The sequence below is a fragment of the Embiotoca jacksoni genome, unplaced genomic scaffold, assembly GCF_022577435.1.
Source record: "Embiotoca jacksoni isolate LCO1_2020_lvr unplaced genomic scaffold, fEmbJac1.0.p SCAF_3, whole genome shotgun sequence".
NCBI classification, from domain to species: domain Eukaryota; kingdom Metazoa; phylum Chordata; class Actinopteri; family Embiotocidae; genus Embiotoca; species Embiotoca jacksoni.
In genome coordinates this window covers 7,199,646-7,224,372 of record NW_027185381.1, presented here as the reverse complement: position 1 = coordinate 7,224,372, position 24,727 = coordinate 7,199,646, and the positions used below count along the sequence as shown (strand labels likewise).

The following is a 24,727-nucleotide window of genomic DNA, read 5'->3' as shown; positions in this document are numbered from 1 at the left end:
ATTTGTATTAAACAAAGCCTTGGCAGAATGGCCTTTACAAGAGGTAAATATTGAGTTGGTTTCTGTGAGCTCTCCCAATGTGTGTCCCTACTATAAACTGAAATGTGGTATGATCCTTTGAAATATTGTCAATCGCAAGCATGACTGCTGAACACTCCAAGGCGTCAGGCTCCAGAGAGATGATTAGAATGTCTCAAAGTGGGATGACCATAAATCTGCCTGGGTGTAAATCTGCAGCATGGCTTTGAATGTTGCCAAATGTCACAAATGTCTTTTCAAGTTTCTGTTTACCATGTTGTTTCACAGTGTGTCTCAATTCCAAATGATACACAGGGCCATTAAGTATACGGTATAGTTCACATCAATATACAATAAATGAAGGTATTGTACTGACATGCAGGTATCATACTGTGCCTGTTCAAACAAGGCAAGTCAGGCGAACTGCAGCTTTAAAGCACTAATGACAGTTTCAAATGAAAACTGCGCTCTAAAGTTTTCTTTGTTCATTTGATTTGTTGCTGGAAAAGTTGTACAATCTTCTACTATTTTTGTCAGCTCTGAGTAGGTCGTCTCAGGGGAACAACAACAACTATCCTATAGTTCACACTTGTAAGCGATTGTTGTATACTGTATGTTGTATGCTGTATGTTGTATGTTGTATGTTGTATGCGGCTGTGTGACAAAAGTCGAGGAATTTTTTTTGACAGACACAAAAAATAAAGTTAGAGCATTTTATTCTACAGCTGTGAAAGCTTAACATATAAGTCTGCAAGTTTATCATTCTACACAACCCCATGTTAAATGGTAAATAATACATTAATAACATCTACCTTCGCCTTTTAGGTGGAGCAAGCGGATATTTTGTCTACAGAAATGGTGTTCACAATTAAAGCACTTCCTCGGCTCGGTCATGTGGTCAAGCTGAGGAACAGTTCAGACGACACGGCCTCACCTGTCTCAGACTACATTCACTCCTTCACTCAGGAGGACATTAATCAGGGGCGGATTCTCTACGTGTCTGCATCCATCCAGGTTGGCTGTCATTTTATTTATTCTGCTGTAATAAATCAGATGTAGCAGCTTGTTCCCTTTCATATTCACAAGGAGAGTAAAATCAGACAAAAGGCACCCACAGCCTCTGAGGAGTCAAAAGAGGAAGGTTTAATCTTAGTATTTCAATAACTTACTTCAACATCCTTCTCTTTCAGGGCAACGACGCCTTCACAGTGGACGTTAGTAATGGTTTCACCACAGTGGAGGACCTGCACACCACTGTGAACATCGTGCCCCGGATGATCCCCATCCAGACCTTCAACTTTACTGTGAAGGAGGGCCTCAGCCGAGCAATTAATGCAGACATTATAAACATCTCACACCCCTTCTACAGCTCAGCAAACATTGAATTTGTCGTGGACGAGCCACCGCAGCATGGCGACATCCGCTACCTGGATGGAGATGACCTTGCTTACTTTTCATGGGAAGAGGTACGTCGAGAAAATATGTGGGAAGAGATATCACACGTCACTGACCCTTTACCTTTCCTCCCTCTTTCACCTGTATGTCACTTTTGACAAAAACGATTGCCAAATACAGTTAAAGTTTCTGCTGTTATTCTCAGGATTAGCAGCTCCCTAATGTATCAGCTCTAACGCTCTACACAGTTTAAAATTGGCATGCATTATTTCCAGTCCATGTTTCTACCAATACATTAAATTTGCATATATGCCAGGATTGTTCGAGCTGACAACATCACGAGAAACAAGTAGAGGAGTACTTGCAGAAATACAATCATCTCAGAAGTTTGTAAAGTACGTCTTCCCATTTGGCCTCCGCTAAGTGTTATTCACGCTCCATTTAAAATTCTGACATTTGTTTTTGCCCTGCTCATCGTCAGAAAAATATACAGTGAAAAAAGACTTTTTACTCACAAAATAGTGGTTTCACCAAATGTTTAGCTTGTGTGGACCACAGTTTTTACCAAAACATTTGATTCTCAGTCCAAAATCATAGGAATTAAATAGGTAAAGAATCGTATATTTTTGTCACTCTGGGGCCCAAAACATCCCACAGCACCCCTCCAAAAAAAAAACAATAATCCAATATTTGTCCCATCTTAATACCTCCATGGGGTACAACAGCTTTCTCTCACGACTACATCGGTGGCTGTTCAAGAGGATTACCACAGCAAAGCGTCACCGTGGAACTTTCCCCAGTTACTACTCAGCGCTGTTTTGGATTTGTTGTAGCAGATGGAGAGGGGTGGGAGAATCTGGGAGCTGCTGCAGCTCAGTTATCTGGTCTCCCTCCGTGTGGTTCAGACAACCCAGCTTTAGGAAAATATGAAAAATGCATGAGTACTTACCGGTGGAAAAACCTCATGCATTCTGAATGGACCACATAGTTTAGTGGAGCTAGTTAGACACATATCTTATAGCTCCTACATCTAGCCCCTCTCTGCCCGTACTCTGCTCAACTTTGCTGAAGCATTGTGGAAAAACTGACGATGCCTTTGGACTGCCTGAAGCCAACATAAACTGGCCTGCTGTATTACTATAATAATGTGTGAGAGCACACAAACCTCCCGCACATTGCTACTGCCAGACTCATACTGTCTCTTAAAGGTCCCAATGAGTCTGGTGTGTAAATGCATTGTCTGCCACTATGGAAATATCGCAGAGAAAAAGGCTTTTCTTTGTGCTTTATTCTATTTTATGTGTCATTTTATGTTTTCTTTTACTGAAAAACAAAATGCCAGCAGTTATCCCAAATGAGAACCACACTGGGGAATATCGACCCAAACTTCAGTTGACGCAACATTTAAACCAGGCTGCAATTGTTCCAAAATTAAAGCTGGAGATGTGTGTACTTTTCAGTATAGCCATGTTTTTGTTTTTTTTATAAGTTCAAAGCTGTTTAAGCTCCAGTGGGCAAGTCCCCCCACTTCGCCCCTGGGAGTGGACTAACTGCTGTGTGCAGTAACGTTGCGATAAAGACGAGTTCCACTTTCACTGAGGTTATGTAAGCCTACAGTAACATGGAGGGGAGTGACTCATACAGATCTACATGGACTACAAAAAGTAGGCCATGTGGCCCAGACGTGTCACATCAGCACAGAATATGTGTCAGACAATGAAGTCATGTGCACTTCCTGTAATATGAAACACTAATACAGCTGCCCTTCAGGTCTCCATCGAGTCTTCTATTCTGTCTCCATGCTGTCCTCTTTTATTTTTTTAACAGTAAACAACATTTTCAAAACAAAGTTAGCAGACTTCTGCAGTTTATATTACAAATTTCCCTAAACACAGTAGCCACACAGAGCCTGAGGGTTAACATCAAACCAAAAATGTAAGTAAAATAAATTGTGCAGCTGGTATTAAATACTAACACACACATCCGTCTTTCTCAGAGCGCCGTGTGTCCAACAACCACCCACTGTTTATTGTCCAAGCGCACAGACTGATTGTCTCGCTGACTTTCCCTGATCAGTAATGATGATGGGGGTTGTTATTCCAAAGGGATGCCAGTCATATGGAATCCATTTGACACTTCCTGCTCTCTGAAGCAGGTCCCTTCATCCCATCGGCTTCCTGGCATTTGTCTCGACAAAGTTCTGACTGTCCTCTCTGCAGAGACGTCTCTGTAAATTTGTCAAAAAGTTTCAGAGGAAAAGGGGTGTGTTGTTAGATTATTTGGTCCAGATAGAGCTGCAGGACGTAGAGACAAGAACACACAGGTTGCTGGGCTCTGACATTTCTCCTCTATAGAAAGTTAACAGAGTTGGCTTGGCCCAGCCGCAGATGCTGTTTTCCATCTAGCACGCTTGACAATGGATCACTGACTCCTTTGTGCATCTGGTTTCTCTCAAGCTTTCGTTCCCCCAGGAGAGATTCTCCTTGTTCCTGTGCTGCTGTCAGACTTCTAGACCTGATTATAGCCTTTGTCACAAAACACTACGATATTATCTGCTTATAGAACAATAAAACAAAAGATACAGTGTACAGATACAGTTAAACAGTAGATTTTGTCCTCATTTCCTAGAAAATAGATTATTAAAAGAAATACTTTTATCTGCGTTCATGCCTGAAATATTACTGTCATATCTGTCCATTAAATATTAAGTTACAGTCAGGTGACTGTTTGTTTAATTTAACATTAAAAGTAGAAGCAAGGACAACCAGCTTGCCTGATTTAGTCCAACAGATAAATCTACTTACAGCCCCTTTAAAGCCAACAGACAATCGTATGTTGATTGTTTGAGCCATGCGGAAAAAAAAACATTCTTTATGCTAATCTAGGCAAACTGTCTTTTGGCTAATTTGGCATGTTTAATAAGACCAACTGAGAGTGATGCTCATCTTCTTATCTAACTCTAGGCGAAAAAAGGGAAGGAGCATACTTACCTTACTTGATTGCTTTTTCAAACCAAAAAGTTACAAAGTGCAAACTTAGACTATACTCTCATCAGTATTCATACTGGGTAATATTGTAGAAACACGTGTTACTGTTTTACTGCTGAAATGGCTTTAGTTTATAAAGATCAGGCAAGTAAACAGTTTGAGTGGACTGAGTTTAGCTATGAAAAATAAGCATCATGTGTTGTATATTGACATAGCATGTTACAGAAAGGGATTTATGAGCTTTGCAGCAATGTAGTGCTGCATTCCAAAAGTGTGTGGTCTCACAGGAAACTGGTTTTAAAAGAGAAAATCAGCAGAGGTCATAATGTCCTGATTTGAATCGAATCCCTTAGAAAAAAAGAGTTAAATTACAAAATCAATGGTTCCTACATTTCCCATAATGCAACCAACAACATCTTTGTATTATAAGCAGCCTTTAAGCGCCCACATTCCACACGCTAGTTCATAACATAGGCTTATTGCTAGAAATATGTAATATTCAGGGCAGAGTTGTGAAACTTTGGGTCTTCAAGAGACACAGACGACATGAAACAACTGTTTACAGGATGAGTGATAATCCAGATGATGGTATAACTGACTATTGTGACTATAATTATATAAATAAACCAATAAATAAATAGAATGTTCCCCTCAAAACGAAATGACATTGATATAAAAAACAAAAAAAACAAAGCAACACTAATTCAGAAAACAAAAAGTTCTGGAAGAATTGAGATTGAAACTTTGTCATAAATATGAGTTTCTCCTATTTGTCACAAGACTTTGTGTAGGTTTATGAGGACATGATGACTCCCCGGTTTCCCTTGAGTGCAGGTGTTAACAGGCAGTCACACTGTAAAATGTCACGCAGCCTTTCCTCTGGTTTTAAAATGTTTTCCACCACTCAGGTCTGATTCTGAGTTGAGTGACAACTGGATCCTTTTTGTCTCCCGCAGATGAAACTTGGACACATCTACTACATGCATGACAGCACCGAGAGCACGGAGGACAGTTTTACACTCTCTGCCTCGGCTTATGAGATTGAGCGCCGGAGCCTCCCAATCACCATCTCAGTTACTGTCATCCCACTCAACGACGAGCCGCCAAAACTGACACGTAACACAGGCCTGGAGGTAATGTGTTGCTCTGTGAAAGTGCATCAGCCGTTACTTTGAGCTTCCCTCCAGTACACTCACAACTAAAAGAGCTGGAAATGTTGCTGTAGGAAACACGTTTAGACCTATAAAATGTAAATATTTGTGAGCTGCATACAGTTTTTTTCCTTTCGTACATATTACCTGATGAGAAGTAAAGCTGTCCACCACCTTTTATTCTGTGTGAAGGAGGAAAAGCACTTTTTACTGCCGCATTTTAAAGCACTGGTATGTCACACTAAAGAAGGGAAAAACTAACTTGCTCTCTGCTCTGCTGCAATATGCTGCAGAAGAGACCTACTTTGACTTGTATTTGCTTGATTGACAGGCTGTCGGCATTCCCACCTGCTCCAGACTTTGCATGATTGGTCTGATGCCCAAACCACACAAAATCTGAAGGAACGGCAGATTAATGGCTTTGTGGCGGCTGATGAGATTCTGATGCGTTGAAAGGAGGTCAATTTATTAAACTACCCCAGTGCTTTATGCTGCAGACCTGATTTAGTTTGATAATTCTGACAAAACAGCATGTGATTTCCCCACCATGAGAAGATGAGATGAAGACACATAAGATGCCATGATAATATCGATCTAAACTGATATAGAATCAAGAATTAATGAACTCTGAATGAACTTTGCAGACTTTACTGATCTTCCTCACATCTATACTGCATCATGTCAGCTGCAGCTCCAGTCCACTGTCATGAATCCTGTATGAAGTGAGAATTACAGGAGGGAAATAAATACATCGACGCTGAATTATACCGACCTCACCAATGATGACGGATGCCGTGCAGTGGCCTTCACAGCATATTCCTTCTTTACAAAGACCCATAACATAGAAGTGAGTTAACATCTTAGCTGGACCCGATGGAAAGTAAAAAAGGCAGAAAGTAAATATCACATAACTATAAAAGGGCAGTGATTCACTACCGTGTGCGCTCAATTAAGTATCGGGCAGAATTGCAGGTATATCTGGATGCTTTTTAATGCAGTCCCAGATTTGCTGATATCTCAGTTTGCGCGAGCAGACAACATATCACACCCAGTGTATCTCCCCCTGCATCCTAACTATATATCAGTATATATAAATAAAATTGACTTTTCAGTGTTGGATTTTTTTTATATCACCTACTGAGGTGATATAAAAAAAATCCAACACTGAAAAGTCAATTTTATTTATGCAAAGACCTTTTGAAATATTTGATTTAATAATATAATTTAGAGGTATATATTTGTTATGCTTCACAATAGGATTCTGTTAGCAGGTTATTATTCACTGATCTTCACTGTCCATCCCTGAATAACAAAGAAACACAGTTGGTCATTTAAGCATTTAAGTAGTCATGTTTTGTGTTTTGATTGTCTGTCGTCATTCCAGTAAGAGGTAAGTTGTGATGATGCTCCAAGTAAAACTAAAGTGTGTTGTATGAGGGGTATGGTGGGATCACAGAATTTGTTTTTCTGAGTTTGCATGAGTTGTTGGTCTTGTACCGCTCCTACACTGACTCTGTCAAATGACTTCCTGTTGTAAAAAGGTGTATATACAATAGGGTCTTGATTTAAAGGATCTGCAGTCGGCTCTCGGTGTGTTTTGGGCAAGTTTTCAAGCTGATTTACGTCAGTCGTGAAAGAAAGGTTTTGAAGGATCAATAAAGTAAATTCTACTGTAGGAGTAGTCAAGCAGTTGGAAAAAGCCAGCAGTAATCAGCTCGCAGAACTGGAAACCAACTGTGTCATTCAGCCCTCCCTGCTCTGCCTGCGGCTCCCCGTCTCCCTGGCAACCCGTATTTTTGGAAAACCAAGATGGTCGACGAGACCGCGGCTTTCTGGCAGAGTGAGGGCGGCATCCAATCGCTGTGACTCCTCTTCTGCGGCTGCAGAATGTAACATAATAATATGTAGATGTCGAACCCACACAGAGTCGGGGCTGGCCCAGCGGCATTTGGATTGATTTAAGGCAGGAAGTGTGTGTGTAGTGACCTCTGCAGCAGATGATCAGACATGATGACTGACATGGCGGCGATCAGGCTCTGCTCAAGCTCACCATTGATCCCATTTTGGCCCAGTGTATCGGATACAGCTGGTCATGATTAGAGTTTACACTTCGTCTGCCTCCGTCTGCTCCCTCTTGACTTTAGTCCTAGTATGAGAATATGTCTGTCTGTCTGTCTGTCTGTCTGTCTGTCTGTCTGTCTAATGATATGTCTATCAGCCTTTGTGCCATTTCAATTCTCTTTTACATATTTACAGGATTATATCACTATTCAAACACTTCTACTTTAAATGTTAGCCTCATCTGCCTAGTTAAGAATAGTAATTCCATTTTATGTCTCCTCAAAACACCAAGCAGGTGAGGGGACTGCAGAGGAGAAGCTGAAATCAAAATGAAGTACCATCATTGTCTTCTCTCCTTCCTGGCCACAACCAGAGCCATCATCTCTCTTGTTTGTGTTTTCCTGCAGTTTCTCTTGACTCCCCAGTACACAGTTCTGAACACACTGGTGGACCTTGTCCTTAAACCAGCATGGGCAGTTTAGGATACAGCTTCCAATATCTGGCGCCCCTCAGAGTCTCAAACATTTAAGAGAAGGTGCTTCCTTGTTGAGTCATCAGCAGATTCAGTCGTTTGCCTGTGGCAGCTACTTCATTACTGCTTCGAAATGAAATATCAGCCATTGTGTCCAATCAAATTGAATTTGCAGTCCATCCTCTTTGGTGCTAAATGCATTGATTGTTATATAAACCATCAATTAGCAAGACCATTTTCAGATTACCTGGCCTAGATTGTCTGGTGGTTCGCTGAGGTGGAGCGTGGGCTAATGTCGCCATCTAGTGTTGATTACTGGGGAGTGCAGTATGAAAACATCTGAAGTGGTAGAAACCTGGAATTCATGGCTCTTTTTTCAGCTTTCATGAAGGCAGTTTTACAATGTCGATTTTGTTACCTGCTAGGTTTTATATCTCTACCCAAGAATATATGGTGAATATTTCAGAATAGTATAACCAATTGGAAAAAAAAACCTGTCTCACAGCTGCACAGTCAAATTAATCAGTATTAATTGATTGCCATGTTTTCCTGTTTGGAAATGAATGGCAGAGTCAAACAAAACAAGGGCAACAAGCTGCAGTAGCAGTCAAAGTCTGTACTGTGATTCTACAGGCATTTTAACATATGTATTTCACAGGTGATCAAACCTTCTGTCTTCAAACAAGGGTGTTAAGCTTGTAATTAGCACTATTCTGTTTATTTGTTACCCGTAACAGCTTGTGTTTATGATACAAAAATAGTTCAAATTATGCAAAGATCTATGATTCCTGTACAAAAGTCATTCAAAATAGAAATACATTTTGTTACTAAGTTACCAAAACTATCTCTGTGTGTTTTAGGCTATTGATCACTGGTCAACAAAAAAATAATGAACCAAATACATCTGTCGCTTTGAAAATCCCCATTTGAGACCAACAAGAGAGCTTCTCATATAATTACATGCTCAGAACGTGTTTGTGCCTGAGGTTCATCAGAGTAGCAGTGACCTACTGCAGAAATGCTGGGTTTTTTGGGGGTTTTTTTTACTGCATGGACTCTGAACAAATTGGAGGACATGCTGAAGATTCAAAAGTGTAACTTACGGTGACATCCCCTGTAACTCTTGTGTTTGCAAACCTTCAGTTGTTTAGCATCTCACCTTGCGGCAGACACCACTGGACGTGGTTAGAGGAGATACAAAGCACGTCTGATTAAATCCATCAGGGAAGCTGCATTCGGTCAAAAAAGTTCTCAAACCTCTAAAGGTTTGTGAATCTTGTTACAGTTTTAATTAAGATACCTTTGTCAAGCTACTGCTAACAAATACAATGTCTTGAGGTGACTAGGAACGTTTGTCTTGAGGCTGTGGTATTGTTAGCGCAAACCATCCTTTATATTAGCACCTGTTCCTGTTCCTTATCGCCACGAGCTTGTTCCCCCTAATCAGCAGTAGCTCTATAAGTAATGGTACGAGAATGATAGCTGGCTATTGTAACACTACTTTTGGCCTACAACAGTGCCTCTTAATGCTGAGAAATTGGCCAGGTGGGTGGTGCTATTATCAGCTGAGTCATCTCTGCATACTGCACCAGTTCTGGAGCTACCAGAAGGACCTTCTCTTTCATGTGTGAAGGTTTCTATGAAGCGAGGGATGAAAGAGAGGCATGCATTCAGCAGCTGTCTCGTGCATGGTGCACAGGGGATAGTGGGTGTTGTGCCTTAAAGCAAACAGAAACACTTCCACCCACTCTAACAGAGTCCAGATTTGGCTCCGAATGTTTGGGTTAGTCTCCACTCAGCCATCGTCAGGCTGTACTTTCTGCAGACCTGAGAAGAAAGCTGCCCTGGAGAGATAGAGATTCTCCAAAGCCTGATATCGCCTGATCTCTGTAGGCTTCAACACCAGGATGGATGAAATGCAGATAACCTCTGTTCTGTCACAATCTTATTTTTTAAAAGGCTTCTCCAGTGGTCCAGGTCCTTTATGGCTAAACAATCACCAGGCCCAATCGCAATCTGGTGAACAGTCTCTGTAGCTACCATGTGTCCAACAGTCCTGGTAGAAGTAGAGGGTGATGTTTTGGTAGATCCCATCTCTACTATTTAAACACTGTCTGAAGTAGCCTCACTCACCTCCAAGCCGACAGTCCAGGGATCATCCGAAAATCAGCCTCCTGTTTACTCCCAAACATCAACACCTCTGCTCTCCACACCCCGGCACGCAATGCAGGAGGTAATGATTATATTCAGTGTGAAACAGGTCTAATAAGACGTCTAAATCCTCATTTAGACACTGATGAAACAATAGTTATGACATCTAAGAACATTTACCTTTTGGGATAGTTGCAAACTGGGTGTCCAGATGTCTTTTGACCTGCAAATTAACAAATCAATGCTCATCCTGTGTGGTGAAATATGCACACAAAAAAAGGTGACATTCACGTTAAAATACCCTCTTCCTATTGTGTTGCGAGGCACCCCTGGAGATTCCCTGCTACCTGCTGCAACCAGAAGCCACAAAGTGTTAGTCATGGTCTCATTGTTAAATAATATAATTATGCACGTTGTAATACAGTTATTTCCTATTATGTGGCATGTTGTTTATGTTGTATATCTTAGCTCAGAAAAATACATATACTCATTATTTATTCAACTATTCTGCTACAGTACTTTTAAATAGAATTTTTTTTTTTTGTTATGAACAATAAGCTGACTTTAGCTTTCACGTCAACTCAAAGCCTGCAAGTCCTTGAAGTTGTCAACAGTTATAAAAGTTATCATTTGAGAGGGACAGAGACACAACAGCAGCAAAATGAAGCCCAGAGTATGTAATGATGGTTTACATCTTCTGAGTTATTGATGCTACGTGTCGCACTGATAGAGCTTTGATGGAGTGTCAAACTGAATGGGATGTTATAAGCAGTGGACTGTAAGGCAACTAAATTATCCACTTCACAACAACATTTGTTATATTGGACGAGTCTAAAGGAATCTGAAATAGCAGAGATGACTTTGAGGACTTAAAGAGGCAACATTTCCTGTCTTTTCATAACAGCTCCACAGCGTAAAGTGTAAAAATGGGGAAATGGAGCACAGCGCGGCCCTGGGGATGTTAGTTTGTTTATACACTTTGTTCAAGACAGAAATACCTCAACAACTATCCCCTGGATTTTTCACGAGCACCACCATAAGAGCAACATTTTTTTGAGGATTTAGCAAACATTCGTGTCCCCCTCAGGATGACAATTTACTGGAGACTAGAATAGTCCATTTTTCTTTGTCCAGAACTTTCTTTCATGAACAAACACATACCGAACTAATGACATTCCCATCATGCTCTGCTTTTTGCATGCTGTCGCGTTAAACTCAGGTGGACGTGGTAAACATTGCACATCCCAAAACATCTGCAAATTAAGCATCCTCAGTTTAGCCTTTAGCTCAAAGCACTACTGTGCCATGATGTCTGTCCACTCTTAATCTTTCAACTCAAGCTTTTCACAGACGAAGCGCTTGCTGTCATAACACTCTCTGTGTTAAGTGTCTAGATGTGTGTTTGGATTATATACAGCTAAACCTAATTACCAACTCAAGGATTTAGGCTGCTGTGACTGTAACTGAAAAATAAACCCCACCCTGAAGCACTAAACAGCGGAAACTGTTAATGTACTATGACTCACTTGTATTATTTGGTGGTGCATTGTCAAATTCCCATGAACAGCTAGGCCCATGTAGACCCTGTGACACCGTACAAATATTTTTAATAGCCCAGCTATAATAATAGCAGCAACATTTTCTGCAATTTAGACTTCAACAACAAACATCAGGGTTTTGAAAAAGTGTCCAGCATTAATTTAGAGAAATCCCCCCCAGAAGCAGCAGAGATTTATTTTTCCTCAGTGGGCAGTATCCTCATTAGACCAGAATGAGGCACAGCTACTGCAGGTTAAGTTTTGACTTGCTGTTTTTCAACTGGAAACACTCGTACTTTGTCTGTGTTACTGTCTATGTCTCTTAATTTGCACACGCAACCAACAAATCATACCTATTGTTTAGGAGTCGTTGAAAGTCAGAGTATGGAACTGGCACAACTGTACATTCACTTCTGAGTGTAACTGAGTCTCAGTGAGAGACACTTGAAGCATTAATATCCAGGACTGTGGTGTCTCCTCCTCCTGCCGGAGGGCTCCTGCCCTTTATCCAGAGTCTGGAGGAAGAGGGACAGAGGTATTGGAGGGCGAATGGCTTTGTGGATCTATATGTACCTCTTAATGCGAGGCACCCTCAGCTCCCTCTCCCGACTGATTCCGGCTATTTAAGAATGTCTTTCCAGGGATCTGACCCATTTCTTTCAATTAATGCTCCTTTCAGCCTGCCGACCATTAGAAGTCCATTAACGGCCCTCCACCCAGGGAGAGTCATTCGACCCGCACTGCTGTGTTCCATTTTCTGATAACAGGAGCTCCTCGAATGCCATGGAGGAATAATTAACTTTTTAAATTGTTACTTTGGATGTGACTGGTTTTTTTTTTTTTCTTCTTCTTTATAATTATGTCCGTCTTTCTATCTATCTATCTATCTATCTATCTATCTATCTATCTATCTATCTATCTATCTATCTATCTATCTATCTATCTATCTATCTATCTATCTATCTATCTATCTATCTATCTATCTTTCCCAGGTTTTGTAATCTGTGGTGTGTTTTCCTTTCTGTCTCTCTCTCACTCTTCTTGTCTTTGATACCTCACAGGTTCTCGCTGGTGAGGAAGCTGATATCACCTCCAGCATGCTGAGCACTGAGGACGCTGACACCACTGCCGAGGAACTGGTTTACCACGTTGAGATGCCAACCAGCGGGATGGTTGCGTTGAAAGAGGCACCCGAAGAGGGCATCCTAAACTTCACACAGGCTAACATAAACAAAGGAGAGGTCATCTTCATTCACGAGGGTGAGACCACCAGAACTCGGTGTTCAGTCACACTGTGCTGCATCTCTATTCTTATACTATTATATTGTCTAATTACCGAGGATCTGTATCCCTTATCTGTCTCAGACAGCTGTGATTACAACAAACTTTAACTTGCTTAAACATAAGTCTGTGTGTTTCTCTTAGCAGAAATCTCAGCCGCTTGTAAAGTAATCAATATGTCACTGGTATTGATCAATGTGGCCATGTTGTGTAAAAAAGACTGCTTGAATGCACCCTTTATTTTCCCCTTTATTGTGACAAATAAGTGGGTTTTTTTTTTTTAATTAAAGCAAACAAAGGTATAGAAAGCCTTAAATTGCATTCTGTGTTTACAATAGTCATCAGTATAAATTAAAGTTTAATAGAGACAAACAAGAGAGAAACTGAGAACAACAGAAACAAACAAACAAAGACTGACACATGGATTTAACTAAACAAATGACTGCTATTCCAATCTCTTTTCTTCCTCCAGGTGAAGAGTCTGGTGGTTTCAGTTTCACCGTGACAGACGGAGAGCACACGTCTCCTCTCTACCGATTTGTCGTCACAGCCAGGCCTCTCACCATCACCATGGTAACGCAGGAGGAGCTAGTGGTATTTCCAGGTAAGATGCCAAAATCCTCCTGATTGTAAGCCGTGTAGACTGCAGCGGTCACTTGTTCAACATAGTCATTATAGAGTAGGAATATAATGATAGGTCCTTTTAAAGTGTTTCTCTGTAAGACAAACAAAACATGCAGTAAAAGTTTTTCCAAACCTTACTTAAGATATTGCTTTGTAACTAATTAGACATCTTCTACTGAAGAATCATCGGGAAGTCTGTAAATGGTCTCCACTTATTTCCTTGAATTTTCACTTTATTTTTTTAGATAGAAAACTTGACATTAAAAGCATTTTAGTGAATTCAAAACAAAGCATTTCTTCCTTTTCTCCACTTAATATACAGTCGGATTTATAGTGTGCTATGTAAACATATTTATTTGATCTTTAATACAACTGTAACTGAATGAACACTCTGTACCTGTACAAGCTAATCCAAAACAACTCTTCTGCCATAAAGTATATTTCCAATGTTCAAATTGTCACACCGTCAGAATCAGATATCCAAATCCGATTTCTTGCCAAATAAGTTTTCACACAAACAGAATTTGACAAAAAATACAGCTAACCACAAAAGACAGTTGGTATACAAATAAAGTTTTACAATAAAGAATAAGTACAAAACTATGTACTAGGGCAAATGTGCAGTTTGTGTTCTACAAGTGCAATCATACAGGGAATACTTATTTATAATATATATATTATATATATTGTGTTAATGTGACGGGCTCTGTTAGATGTGATGACACAGATGTGCAATATACTGAATTAGATTAAGTCAAAGATATGGTTTAGCACTGAGGTCATAGTTAGAAGTAATGTGGCACTGGGTTATATTCAGAGGGAAATATTAGTCATGCCTTTCAATAAGATGTAGTTTGGTACAGCATTCGATGTAGAAACAGAAATGATGGCATGTCGTCTGAAATAGCAGTAGATAGTACAGGTTTACAGTTACTAGATTTATTTTTCTTAAACACCTTCTTTGGTACCTATTATTATTGTTGCACTATGTTATACCTGAGCTGCACACCATTCTTTGTTGTTTGTTTGTTTGAGGAAATCTGCCACATGGCTCTGTATTTGTTACTTTTAACACAGAAGTTTAGATTTGTTTAGAGTATGGAACAGCTAAACAGCGTCCCACTGTGGCCATATGTGGTAATTACAGGAGAATGGCACATTAAATTTACCTTAATATCCCAAGATTGTCTTGAGTTATAGACATCATCATGTTTGAGTGAAACATGTGAAACTGTTGTGTAACAGGAACACAAGTCAAGAAAAATCATAAAGTGTGCAAACATTTAGCTACCAAGCCTCTTTTCAAACCAGATCAAGTGAGCTTCTATCTGCAAATAACACTGAAAGTACCAAATTAAACCATGGTGCAATTTATTTCTTATGATTTTAGATTTTTACTCAAACAGGAAGACTTTTCTTTTTTAATCACCTGATCTTATTTACTCACATGCCTTTAATAGCTGTTCAGAGCTGCAGCGCACTAAACTGGTGTTCATGTGGTACGCAGGGTTGTATCTTTCAAGTTTATATAAATATTTTGGAAATGAAATATTACTTTTAAAGAACACCACCTGCTGAAGTTAAAGTATTTTATGAGCACACGTTTCAGTAGAAGCAATAACATGAATCCTGTTCATAATAAACTTTTATTATAACTTTTATGCATGCTATACGAGATTTGTTGTCACATTTTTAAAAGCTCAGACACATTTTTGGAATGGCGCTCTCTCCATATGAGGAAACCCTTCTGTCCTCTGAGTTGCTGTTGCCTCTACAGTTTGAGGCTTTTCTAAACTCTGCTTAATTTTACAAGCTTGACTTCACTGCCAAGACGGCGTACTCCATAGAATCATCTCAGTGCTCAAAACACTGTGTGTCTGTGTCTGTGTGTGTGTTTTTACAGGAACAAGGCAGCCGATCACAAGTGCCAATCTGGGGGCTGTAACCAGTGAGGATGGAAATGAAATAAGCTACTCACTTGTCCGCCCACCTCGTTTGGGAAGACTCATCCTGGCCAATGACAGGAACCAGTATGAGGAAATCAGCCGCTTCTCACAAACACAGGTAATTACTGAATATCTGTTTCTGGCATGTATTTTATTTAACTCATTTCCTCTCCTCCCCCTTTAAAAAAATATTGTCCTGAGTAACCTTTAATGATAATAATGATTTAAATAGGAAATATTAAAACAGTAAAATAATAAAATACATTGACAAAAAATTAAGAAAAGCTATCTTTTTGCCAGATTATTCTTTTAATAAATACTTGGGGAAAGAGAAATTTAAACTGTTTTATATTTCCTTTTGTTGGTCAAATAAATCCTCTTTACTTTGAGATGTAACATTCTTATTAATAGCAAGTTTGTATTACTCAACAGACGCAGGCCTCCTAATCGTCTCTGACATCAAACAGACATTATACCGCTTGTCACATAAAACACAGCTAATCTTTCAACACAAACTGGGAATGCAAAATCAGTTCAATGGGTTTCATTCTATTTTTCTTTTTATTTATATGAGAGAAGTTAAACTCAAATACAGAAGCAAACCTCACTCAGTCTGGACTAAAGCAGGCAGAACTGTGTTTGTTGATATTACTGAAAGTTGGTAACTGTGGAGAATTTATTCGCAGAGCACACAAAACACTGCTGGTTCTTTTCTCAGAACCTTGAAAAGGAGCAACTCTATGGTTACATATTCCTGAAAACCAGCGTCTCGTGGAGCATGAGGGGTCAGACTTTCGTCGCCAAACATTGTGATGTGTGTTCCGTCTCCTGGCAACAGGCGGTGTTGGTTTCTGTTGACAATGACCGCTGTCTTTGTTGTTTTTAACCAAGTAGTATTCGTTTCCTGAAATTATACAAACCGTAGCCATAGAAATGACAGAGAGCACTGATAGGAGTTATGTTTGGAGCAGTCAGATGGGTTGTTTCAGCAACAATGATGAATGACTGGTTTTAGGCCTTGTAACATGTCTCTCCACATTTTCCATCGTTTTTCTAACTCAAAAATGCCAAACAACAAGTAATTTAAGTGTGTAATGGCGCTTAATAATTATTTTCTAAAATAAGCTAAAACACTGTAGCTACTTGAGTGTTAATAATTCACTATAATTCACATAATTCAATATATCTTGAAAGTTATTCTCTATAAACAATCTCTATAAACAATGTAACTCCAGTTACCAAGCCAAGCCTGTTGATACCATTAACCCCAAAGCCGTGAAACTCAAGACTGACCTATTTAAACATCTGAATATAAGTGCTAGATTGCCAAAATAAAATGACTAAATGCGGCTTGTTTAATTTGAAATGTCATATCTTTTAAACTCAAGGCATAAAGTATGACCGTGTTTCTCTTCTGTACCAGCAGGGGGCTTCATTGAATGTGCCGTTGTGCCACTGGGACATATGGGCCTTTTCCCATTTAAAGTTTTCAGGACTTGTCAGGACTGGGACATACATCTACCTCTCCGTCAAAGCTTCTGTTAATGAGCAGAGTTGTAGAATGTTTAAAAACCCTGGCAACAGACAAGAAAATCATACCTAACAATTAAGGAGATTTCAGTGACTTAATCATCCGAGTCACTGTACAATAGGCAGAGTAACTTCAGAACCAATATGCAGTCCTGAGTAATATGAATGGCTTTGAATGACACCTACGTGTTTCAGCAAAAATCAGGGTGTGGCTGTTATTTCCAAAGAGTTCCTTTGTTCAGTGAGTCAGTTCCGTACTGTCTGTAAGGCAAAGATGCACCACTATTTTTCTCTTTTTTTCTCAGATTACATTACCAAATATCCAGATTGCAAAAAATATGGATTAATCAAAATATAACTAGTGGTGTTTTCACCCTTTAATGGATTGTTGACAAGTCAGTACCTCTACACATGCAGCTGCCATGGCTGCAGTCGATGCTGTTCTTTGCCATTCCTGACATCTGCCCGTGCTTGGACGAGCATGAGAGCAAATTCATTCCCTGCAAACCGCTCCGTTTGGACTGTGACAGAATATCTAACACTACGTCGAGCCGAAAAACAGAATTTGATGATTTGAAATATTCAGCAGTGTGTGTTTGTGTGTGCGCATAAATAAACTGGTGCACATTTGTGTGTATGTGCATATGTGTGTGTGTGTGTGTGTAGGAGAGAGAGAGAGAGAGAAGAGTTGAGTTTAGGACACGGTGACCTCAGAGAGCGAACACAGGCCGTCACATTCCAGTTCCCAAACCCTGTATCCCAGTTCAGCCGAGCCAAACCACGGCTGCAGCCATTCGAGCTCTCATTTAACTGTGGTGCTTGCAAACGTTCAAGGGAATGAAAGCAATAAAGTATTTTATCAAACTAAAATGTCAGGTTTTGTCGATAAAAGCCGCTCTAGTCTAAATAAGTTATCAACAAGTAGCTGACTGCAGTGTGTCACTATGAAAACATATTGCTGTAAAAATTCAGCAAAAATTCACTGGAATATAGAGATAAAATCATCAAAATAAATCGTATACCTGCTGACACAAAAGAGGTTTTGACAAAATCTTTTGTTGTGTAAGAAGTATTAAAATTACTTCTTTAGCAATACCAAACTATGAAGATATAAAGGTAAAATATGGCACGGGTTAATCTGTGACCTCAGTGAGTATAGACTTTTACCAGAAACTACTCACCATCCTCTGATTTTGTTTCCTCTGGTACGCAGTTGGAGTCAGGAGCGGTCTTCTACGAGCACCAGATACCCGAGGAGCCTTTTTGGGTGGTGAGGGACTCCATAGAGCTCACTCTGTCATCCCAACCAGCTCCAGATGTCCGCCACATCCTGCCCATCACTGTCTCTTACTATGCTGCTCACAACAACATCTCCTCCCAGCTGTGGAAGAACAAAGGTAAGTTACAAAACGACAGAGGATCACAGTTTAAATTAAGTAAACTACATGGTCTTAAAGGCAACTATAATAAATAAGCATCTACATAGTTGTTATCCATATATTTCTGCTGCTATTATGAAACAGATTAGTATCGGCATTTGGGCGGCACGGTGGTGCAGTGGTTAGCATTGTCACCTCACAGAAAAAAAGGTTCCGAGTTCGAATCCGGTCCTGGGCCTTTCTGTGCGGAGTTTGCATGTTCTCCCTGTGCTTGCGTGGGTTCTCTCCGGGTTCTCCGGCTTCCTCCCACCATCCAAAAACATGCACCTCAGGTCAGGTTACCTGGCGCCGCGCTAGTGGCAGCCTGCTGCAGCATCTCCCCCCTGAGAGCCCCCCTGCTGTAGTGAAGAAATTTCCCCTCGGGGATTAATAAAGTGCATAAAATCAAAAAATTTAAAAAAAATCAAGCCTGTTAAGCCTCATTAGAGGGCACCAGCTGCACCTATGTCATGTCATATGTTTGTTTTATGGGCAGCGGTGGGTTTTCTGGTAACCTTTATTCAGACAAGATATTGCTTGCCCTAAGTCTACGGCTGGAGTCAGATAAATCTAATATTGGATCAAATTTAAAGAGACACATCACCCAACATCAAAGTTTTGAGTATGAAACATTGGATAATGGACGTCGTCATCGATATTGAGGCTGAATGTGAAAGTCTGGCTTAAATGACATTGATTTCCATTCCCGATTAATTTGGCATTATGTTAGGAAGTTGCAGCTTGTCCTTCATATCCTTCTTATTATTTACTGTTATTTTTTTACTGCCTGAACAGTCTAAAGTCTTGAAGGGATTTATCAGTCAGACTTCTGTTGCTGCCAAAACAACAAGCCCCCTGTTCCATCTGTCTCTCCAAATGTGCCAACAGACTAAACGTAATGTGCTGCATAATCAAACACTAACAGGAGATGGGCAAAACTGAGCGTTAAGTTTCTTTAAAAGATGAATTTTATGACAAATAAAAGTTCTGTTTGTTTCTATTGTCTCGCTCAGGTCTGGAAATTGTGCAGGGCCAGAGGAAAACCATTGACGATTCAATCCTTGACGCCTCCAACCTTCTGGCCAGTCTTCCTGAAATTGAGCGAGGCGATGTGGATGTGGTTTTTGAGATCAAGCGTTTTCCCGATCACGGTCGTATCACCCTGGGTGGTCAGGACCTGCCCCGTAATGCCCCGTCCTTCATGCAGGAAGATGTAACTCAAGGAAAGCTGGAGTATCTCCATGATGACTCAGGGGCCTCGTTTGACAGCTTCGGTTTCAGGGCCCATCTGAAGTCAGAGGGTGGTGGTGCAGCCTCACCTGCTGAGTCTGTGGTCCTGGAGGAGGTCTTTAACATCTCAATCAAACGCAGAGGCTCTGATCCTCCTGAGCTGGTCACTATAGATATGCTCTTAGAGGTTCTTCAAGGCTCCATGACCACCCTGACCCAGAAGCACCTTAACACTCAAGACGAAGACAGTCCACCAGATGAGGTGCACTTCAAGGTGACCAAAGCACCTAGCAACGGTCGACTAGTTGACTCGCAAACAATGGATCCTATCTCTGAATTCACACAAGAGATGGTCAATCGTGGGCAGGTGGGCTTCTACAGTGATGACAGCCTTGCTGATGGCTTCATGGAATTCATAGTATCAGATGGAAAACACCAAACCGAGCCGTACACACTTCACATCAGCGTCCTGGCTCGCACCCTCCTTCTTGACAAAGCTCCTGAGATCAAGGTGAAGCAGGGCGACGATGAGACCCTGGTTACTGAGGAGATGTTGAGGACCACCACCGGGGGCCCTGTTGAGGAGGACATCCTCTACAAAATCACAAGTGTTCCTAAGTATGCAGCTGTCATGGTAGACCGACAGCCCACATCTGCCTTCACCCAGAAACAGATCAAAGAAGGCCGAGTCAGTGTTCGCTTTGTCAAATCCACTTCACCTCGAGACAGCGTTTCATTTGTAGCCCGCAGCCGGGCGGCTAACGTCTCCTCTGTTCTCAACATCACTGTACAGCCTCTGGCCAACATCGCTCAGGATCCTCTCTTGCCCCAAGGAGCGCTAGTCCAACTGGACAGAAAGCTTCTGGATGCAACTCCTCTGGCCAACAAGACCAGAACCTACCCTACCTTCACTGTCATCCAGCAACCGAGAGGGGCTCGATTTGTGAGGTCTGGTGGTCCTGGTGCAGGTGAACCGGTGGATTTGTTCAGCCAGAGGGACCTGGATGAGGGACGTGTGGCAATGGAAATCTTAGATAGCTCCTCTGGATCACGTGGTGGTGTCACTCAGGACGAGGCCCGCTTCCTGCTCAAAGCCCACGGGGTCCCTCCTGCAGAATGTGTGCTTTCCTTCCAGACGGGCCCTTACAATGCCTCTGGAGTTTACCCTGCCACTCTGTTGAGGATTCCCTCAGAAGGCCCGTCCAAGGAAAGTAATGACCTACCTGGTGTGGCTGGGTCCCCTCGTAGCACTCCAGCTAGCCCCCGCTGGAGGGGCAACATGGACTGGCCCCACGGAGATGCCCCCACCACAGCATCTTCTGGTTCTGGTTCCCACGGGAAAACACATGTGTCCTGGCGCCGGAGCTTCTGGTCCATTCTCATCCCCATCCTCGTCGTCCTCCTCCTGTTGCTGCTGGCAGCCATCTTGGCCTACTACCTGATCCGTAAAAACAAGACAGGCAAGCACAACGTCCAGACGGCAGCCACCAAGCCCAAAAACGGAGAGGTGGCCAGCACAGAAACCTTTCGCAAAACTGACCCGGCCAATAACATCCCCATGTCCAACATGGACAAAGATGCAGACCCGGAGCTGCTGCAGCACTGTCGGACAACGAACCCGGCCTTGAAAAAGAACCAGTACTGGGTCTGAAACACTTTGAGATAGGACACAGACCGAGGTGGATCCTCAAGTGTTTGGAGGTCTCCTCAAATCATTCCTCTCAGTATTAAAGACCTCTTGCCACAGTAGTTTAAATGAAACAAATTTTTTGACGCCATTGTTTATTTACTTATCTCAGCATAACTGTGGACAAATTCTCAGGCAATGAAACACTGAATACTTATTGGCAAAGAAAGAGGCAGTTTCTAATCTTAGGAGGCTCGTGCCGCGTCTATTTATTTTAGTTTTATCATTCCTCTTTGTCAAAGGGCACAAATGAAGACATAAACATGCTACGTGTTTGCAAAAAAGTATTTTGGTTGTGCTCTGTTTTTGTATTCCATATGCTATCGTAGGCCAATATTATTGATTTGAGTAGAAAATAAATTTAAATTCTCGGTTTTGGGTTTGATTCAGTTGTTGGTTCATCAAGAAATTTGATAAGAGTATACATAAGGTAATATGATGTGGGTTGTTTTTTTTTATCAAGTACATGACAAACTGCCTCTTTGCATTTTTCCTTTATTTTTTGTTTCAAAGGTACCGTCGTGTGTCGTTTCTCAGGGCTAAATTCAGTTTAAAGGTGAACATTTACATATACATAGAATATTGACTTTCTTTCAGGAAGATTGATACCACTTTCATATCTGTTGGTACGTCTCCTTTCAGCCAACCAGTTCTCATCCCAGGTTGGCAAATACATGCCGTGTTCTCACAGCCAGTTGTTGTGTCAGAGATATGCACAATGAGCCGTTGGTTAAAGCACTAAAAAACACATTGTTAGGTTTCAGGAAAAGATTACGGTGTGGGTGAAAATGCCCATGTTACATAAGTTAATTATGTTACGTTACTTAAAAGACATGCACACTGGCTTTTGTTTTCTCACAGACTTGAACACTAGTCTCCATGTGGAAATCCTGTGTTTATCCTGTCCAACCACTGCAAACTTTATCAGTCTTTTTAACTCCCTCACATGACCTCCTTCTGTCACACAGGTGGTGACGGTGCTGACGCCAAAGGTTACCTTGTGTGTATCTCTCTAGCAACAACAGGTGTTGAGCTTCGACGGCCCAACATTTAAATATGATGCTACAGGCTAACTGTTTTTCCTTGTTTTGAATCTCTATGCCAAGCTAAGATAATGGCCTCTTGGCTGCAGTTCTATATTCAACAGACAGTTGTGTGAGTTTTATCAGTCTTCTTTAACATTCTTTCAGAAGGTGAATAACTTCATTTCCCCAAAATGAACTGTTTTTCATCTCATCATGATGAGATTTGACTTTTATGTGAAGCTGCGGATGGTTTACTACTTCAAACAGTTTAAACCTTGTTGTGACAACTTGATCAACATCTATTGAATTTAGCTCAGAGTCATGTCATCATCTGTATTATTTCTGCGTGCTTCCAAAGTGCTTGTAAATATTCACTGGACTGGCACAGCACTGACCGCATAACTACACATAAGTACACAGTTTGTGAACCATGGGCAGGACGTCATTTCACTTGTGTTGCTCTTTAACACATCCGTACCGGCTAACACGCAAGGGTGAGGTCATTTTAAACTGGGATGTTTACAGTTTCCGAGTCTGCAATTAAGAACTCATAAACCCTGATTGATGGGAATAAGGAATAAAATGCTCCACTGTTGTGTTGATTTGAAACAACGCTGACAGAAAGTCCTAAAAGCTAGCGTTCTTTTTCATTTCAAGCATTCCACATGTAAGCTGAATATACAAACTGTCATATCTTTAAATCCCGAGAATTTTTTTTCAAGTTGTGAGACTTCTTTTGTATTTTAAAAGTAAGAACATTGCTACTGTACATAAGAAACTTCCTCTTTAAAAACGTTTTTTGTCACTCTGGCCTGTGACGGTTATCTGTTTTTTGAATGGGGAGTGACGTACAAAAGGTGTACTCAAAGATCTCCAATAACAAATTCAGATAAAAAAATTTTGATCCACTAAAAACAACAGATTCTCTAAAAGTATGACTCTTTGGTGTACATTTCTTTTCTCATACTGCGACATACCAGACATACCAGTGACATCCTAGTCTTCACTTGTTGTGTACTGATTATGATTTCTTTGCAGTATTCATCTTCTATTGAACTTCTATTTTTGTAGTGTTTTGAGAGCAGTATATGTAGGTAAAGATTTTACACACAGCACAGAGCTCAGGAAGTGATGTGTTTCAGGAGACTGTGTATTTCCAGTGACATTATCTCTTACAGATAGCTGAAATAAAAAAAAAGATAGGCTCCTCCTTCAAGATATCACATCCACTTCTTGCCTGTTTTATGTGTAAATATTGTGTTTTTCAGTAAGGTTTCTGGGCCTGATTAACATTTCAAAAAAAAAAATATATATATATATATCATGTTTAGTGTTGAAGGTGTATGTACATGTAACTACATTCGATTAGACTGGTGTGTGTGTGTGTGTGTGTGTGTGTGTGTGTGTGTGTGTGTGTGTGTGTGTGTGTGTGTGTGTGTGTGTGTGCCCGTCACTCTCCCGTTCTCTGCTTACTGAAGGTCGAGTTCATTTCATTGAGTTTTATCACCTCTCCCTCTCATTCTTCATTATTTATTATTTCTGTCACTCCCCATATCATCTCATATTCAGCTTATGTGTATTTTGTCCGAAATTAAACTGTTATCTGTAAACTGCAGGTGCCTTTGAAAATGATGGTAATAAGCCATGTTTAGTTTCTGAGAAAATAGAAATGTCCTTTAAAGATGCAGTATGTCTCTGAGTTTCTTCTCGGCACTAATGGAAATAAAATGTTTGTGCAACAACATCTGTGGTCTTTTTTTATTTTCTGTGGAATTATACTTGCCCGGGCTGTGACACACGGTTACCCATAACACCCTTCTTTCATGTTTATATTCATGTAATTCATTATACTCCTGCCCGAATCAAGGAGCTGTCGCGGGGACAACTGGCATCTCTTCCCTGCCTGTCACTGAAGTGTAGATCTAGATATAAAAGTTTAGCTATTACGAACAAAACTATATGAATTTCTGAACTGTTTTGCTCACATAGTTATACATGTTATATGTTAACCCTTGTGTTGTCCTTGGGTCAAAATGACCCGCAGCTGTGTTCAATCAAGTTCTATTTTATTTCTATATTTTCATTTTTTGGGGGGATCATTGGTGACAAGGATGCTGTGAGGGTTTCTTTAAACCAAAAACTCCCCAAAAATATAGAAATAAAATAGAACTTGGTTGAACACAGCTGCGGGTCATTTTGACCCAAGGATAACA

General features: G+C 40.7%; 1 protein-coding gene across 1 annotated transcript in view; it reads left to right on the top strand.

Moving 5' to 3' along the window:
* Window positions 1-24,325, top strand: part of cspg4 (chondroitin sulfate proteoglycan 4) — a 67,728-nt gene extending 43,403 nt beyond the window's left edge. Inside the window, exons 4-11 of the mRNA XM_069163223.1 lie at window positions 844-1,032; window positions 1,209-1,484; window positions 5,357-5,533; window positions 12,835-13,033; window positions 13,527-13,658; window positions 15,582-15,742; window positions 18,368-18,551; window positions 19,586-24,325. Coding sequence (XP_069019324.1) covers window positions 844-1,032; window positions 1,209-1,484; window positions 5,357-5,533; window positions 12,835-13,033; window positions 13,527-13,658; window positions 15,582-15,742; window positions 18,368-18,551; window positions 19,586-21,453 — 3,186 coding nt within the window. The 3' untranslated portion in view covers window positions 21,454-24,325. The remainder of the gene's footprint in view (window positions 1-843; window positions 1,033-1,208; window positions 1,485-5,356; window positions 5,534-12,834; window positions 13,034-13,526; window positions 13,659-15,581; window positions 15,743-18,367; window positions 18,552-19,585) is intronic.
* The last annotated feature ends 402 nt before the right edge of the window (window positions 24,326-24,727 follow it).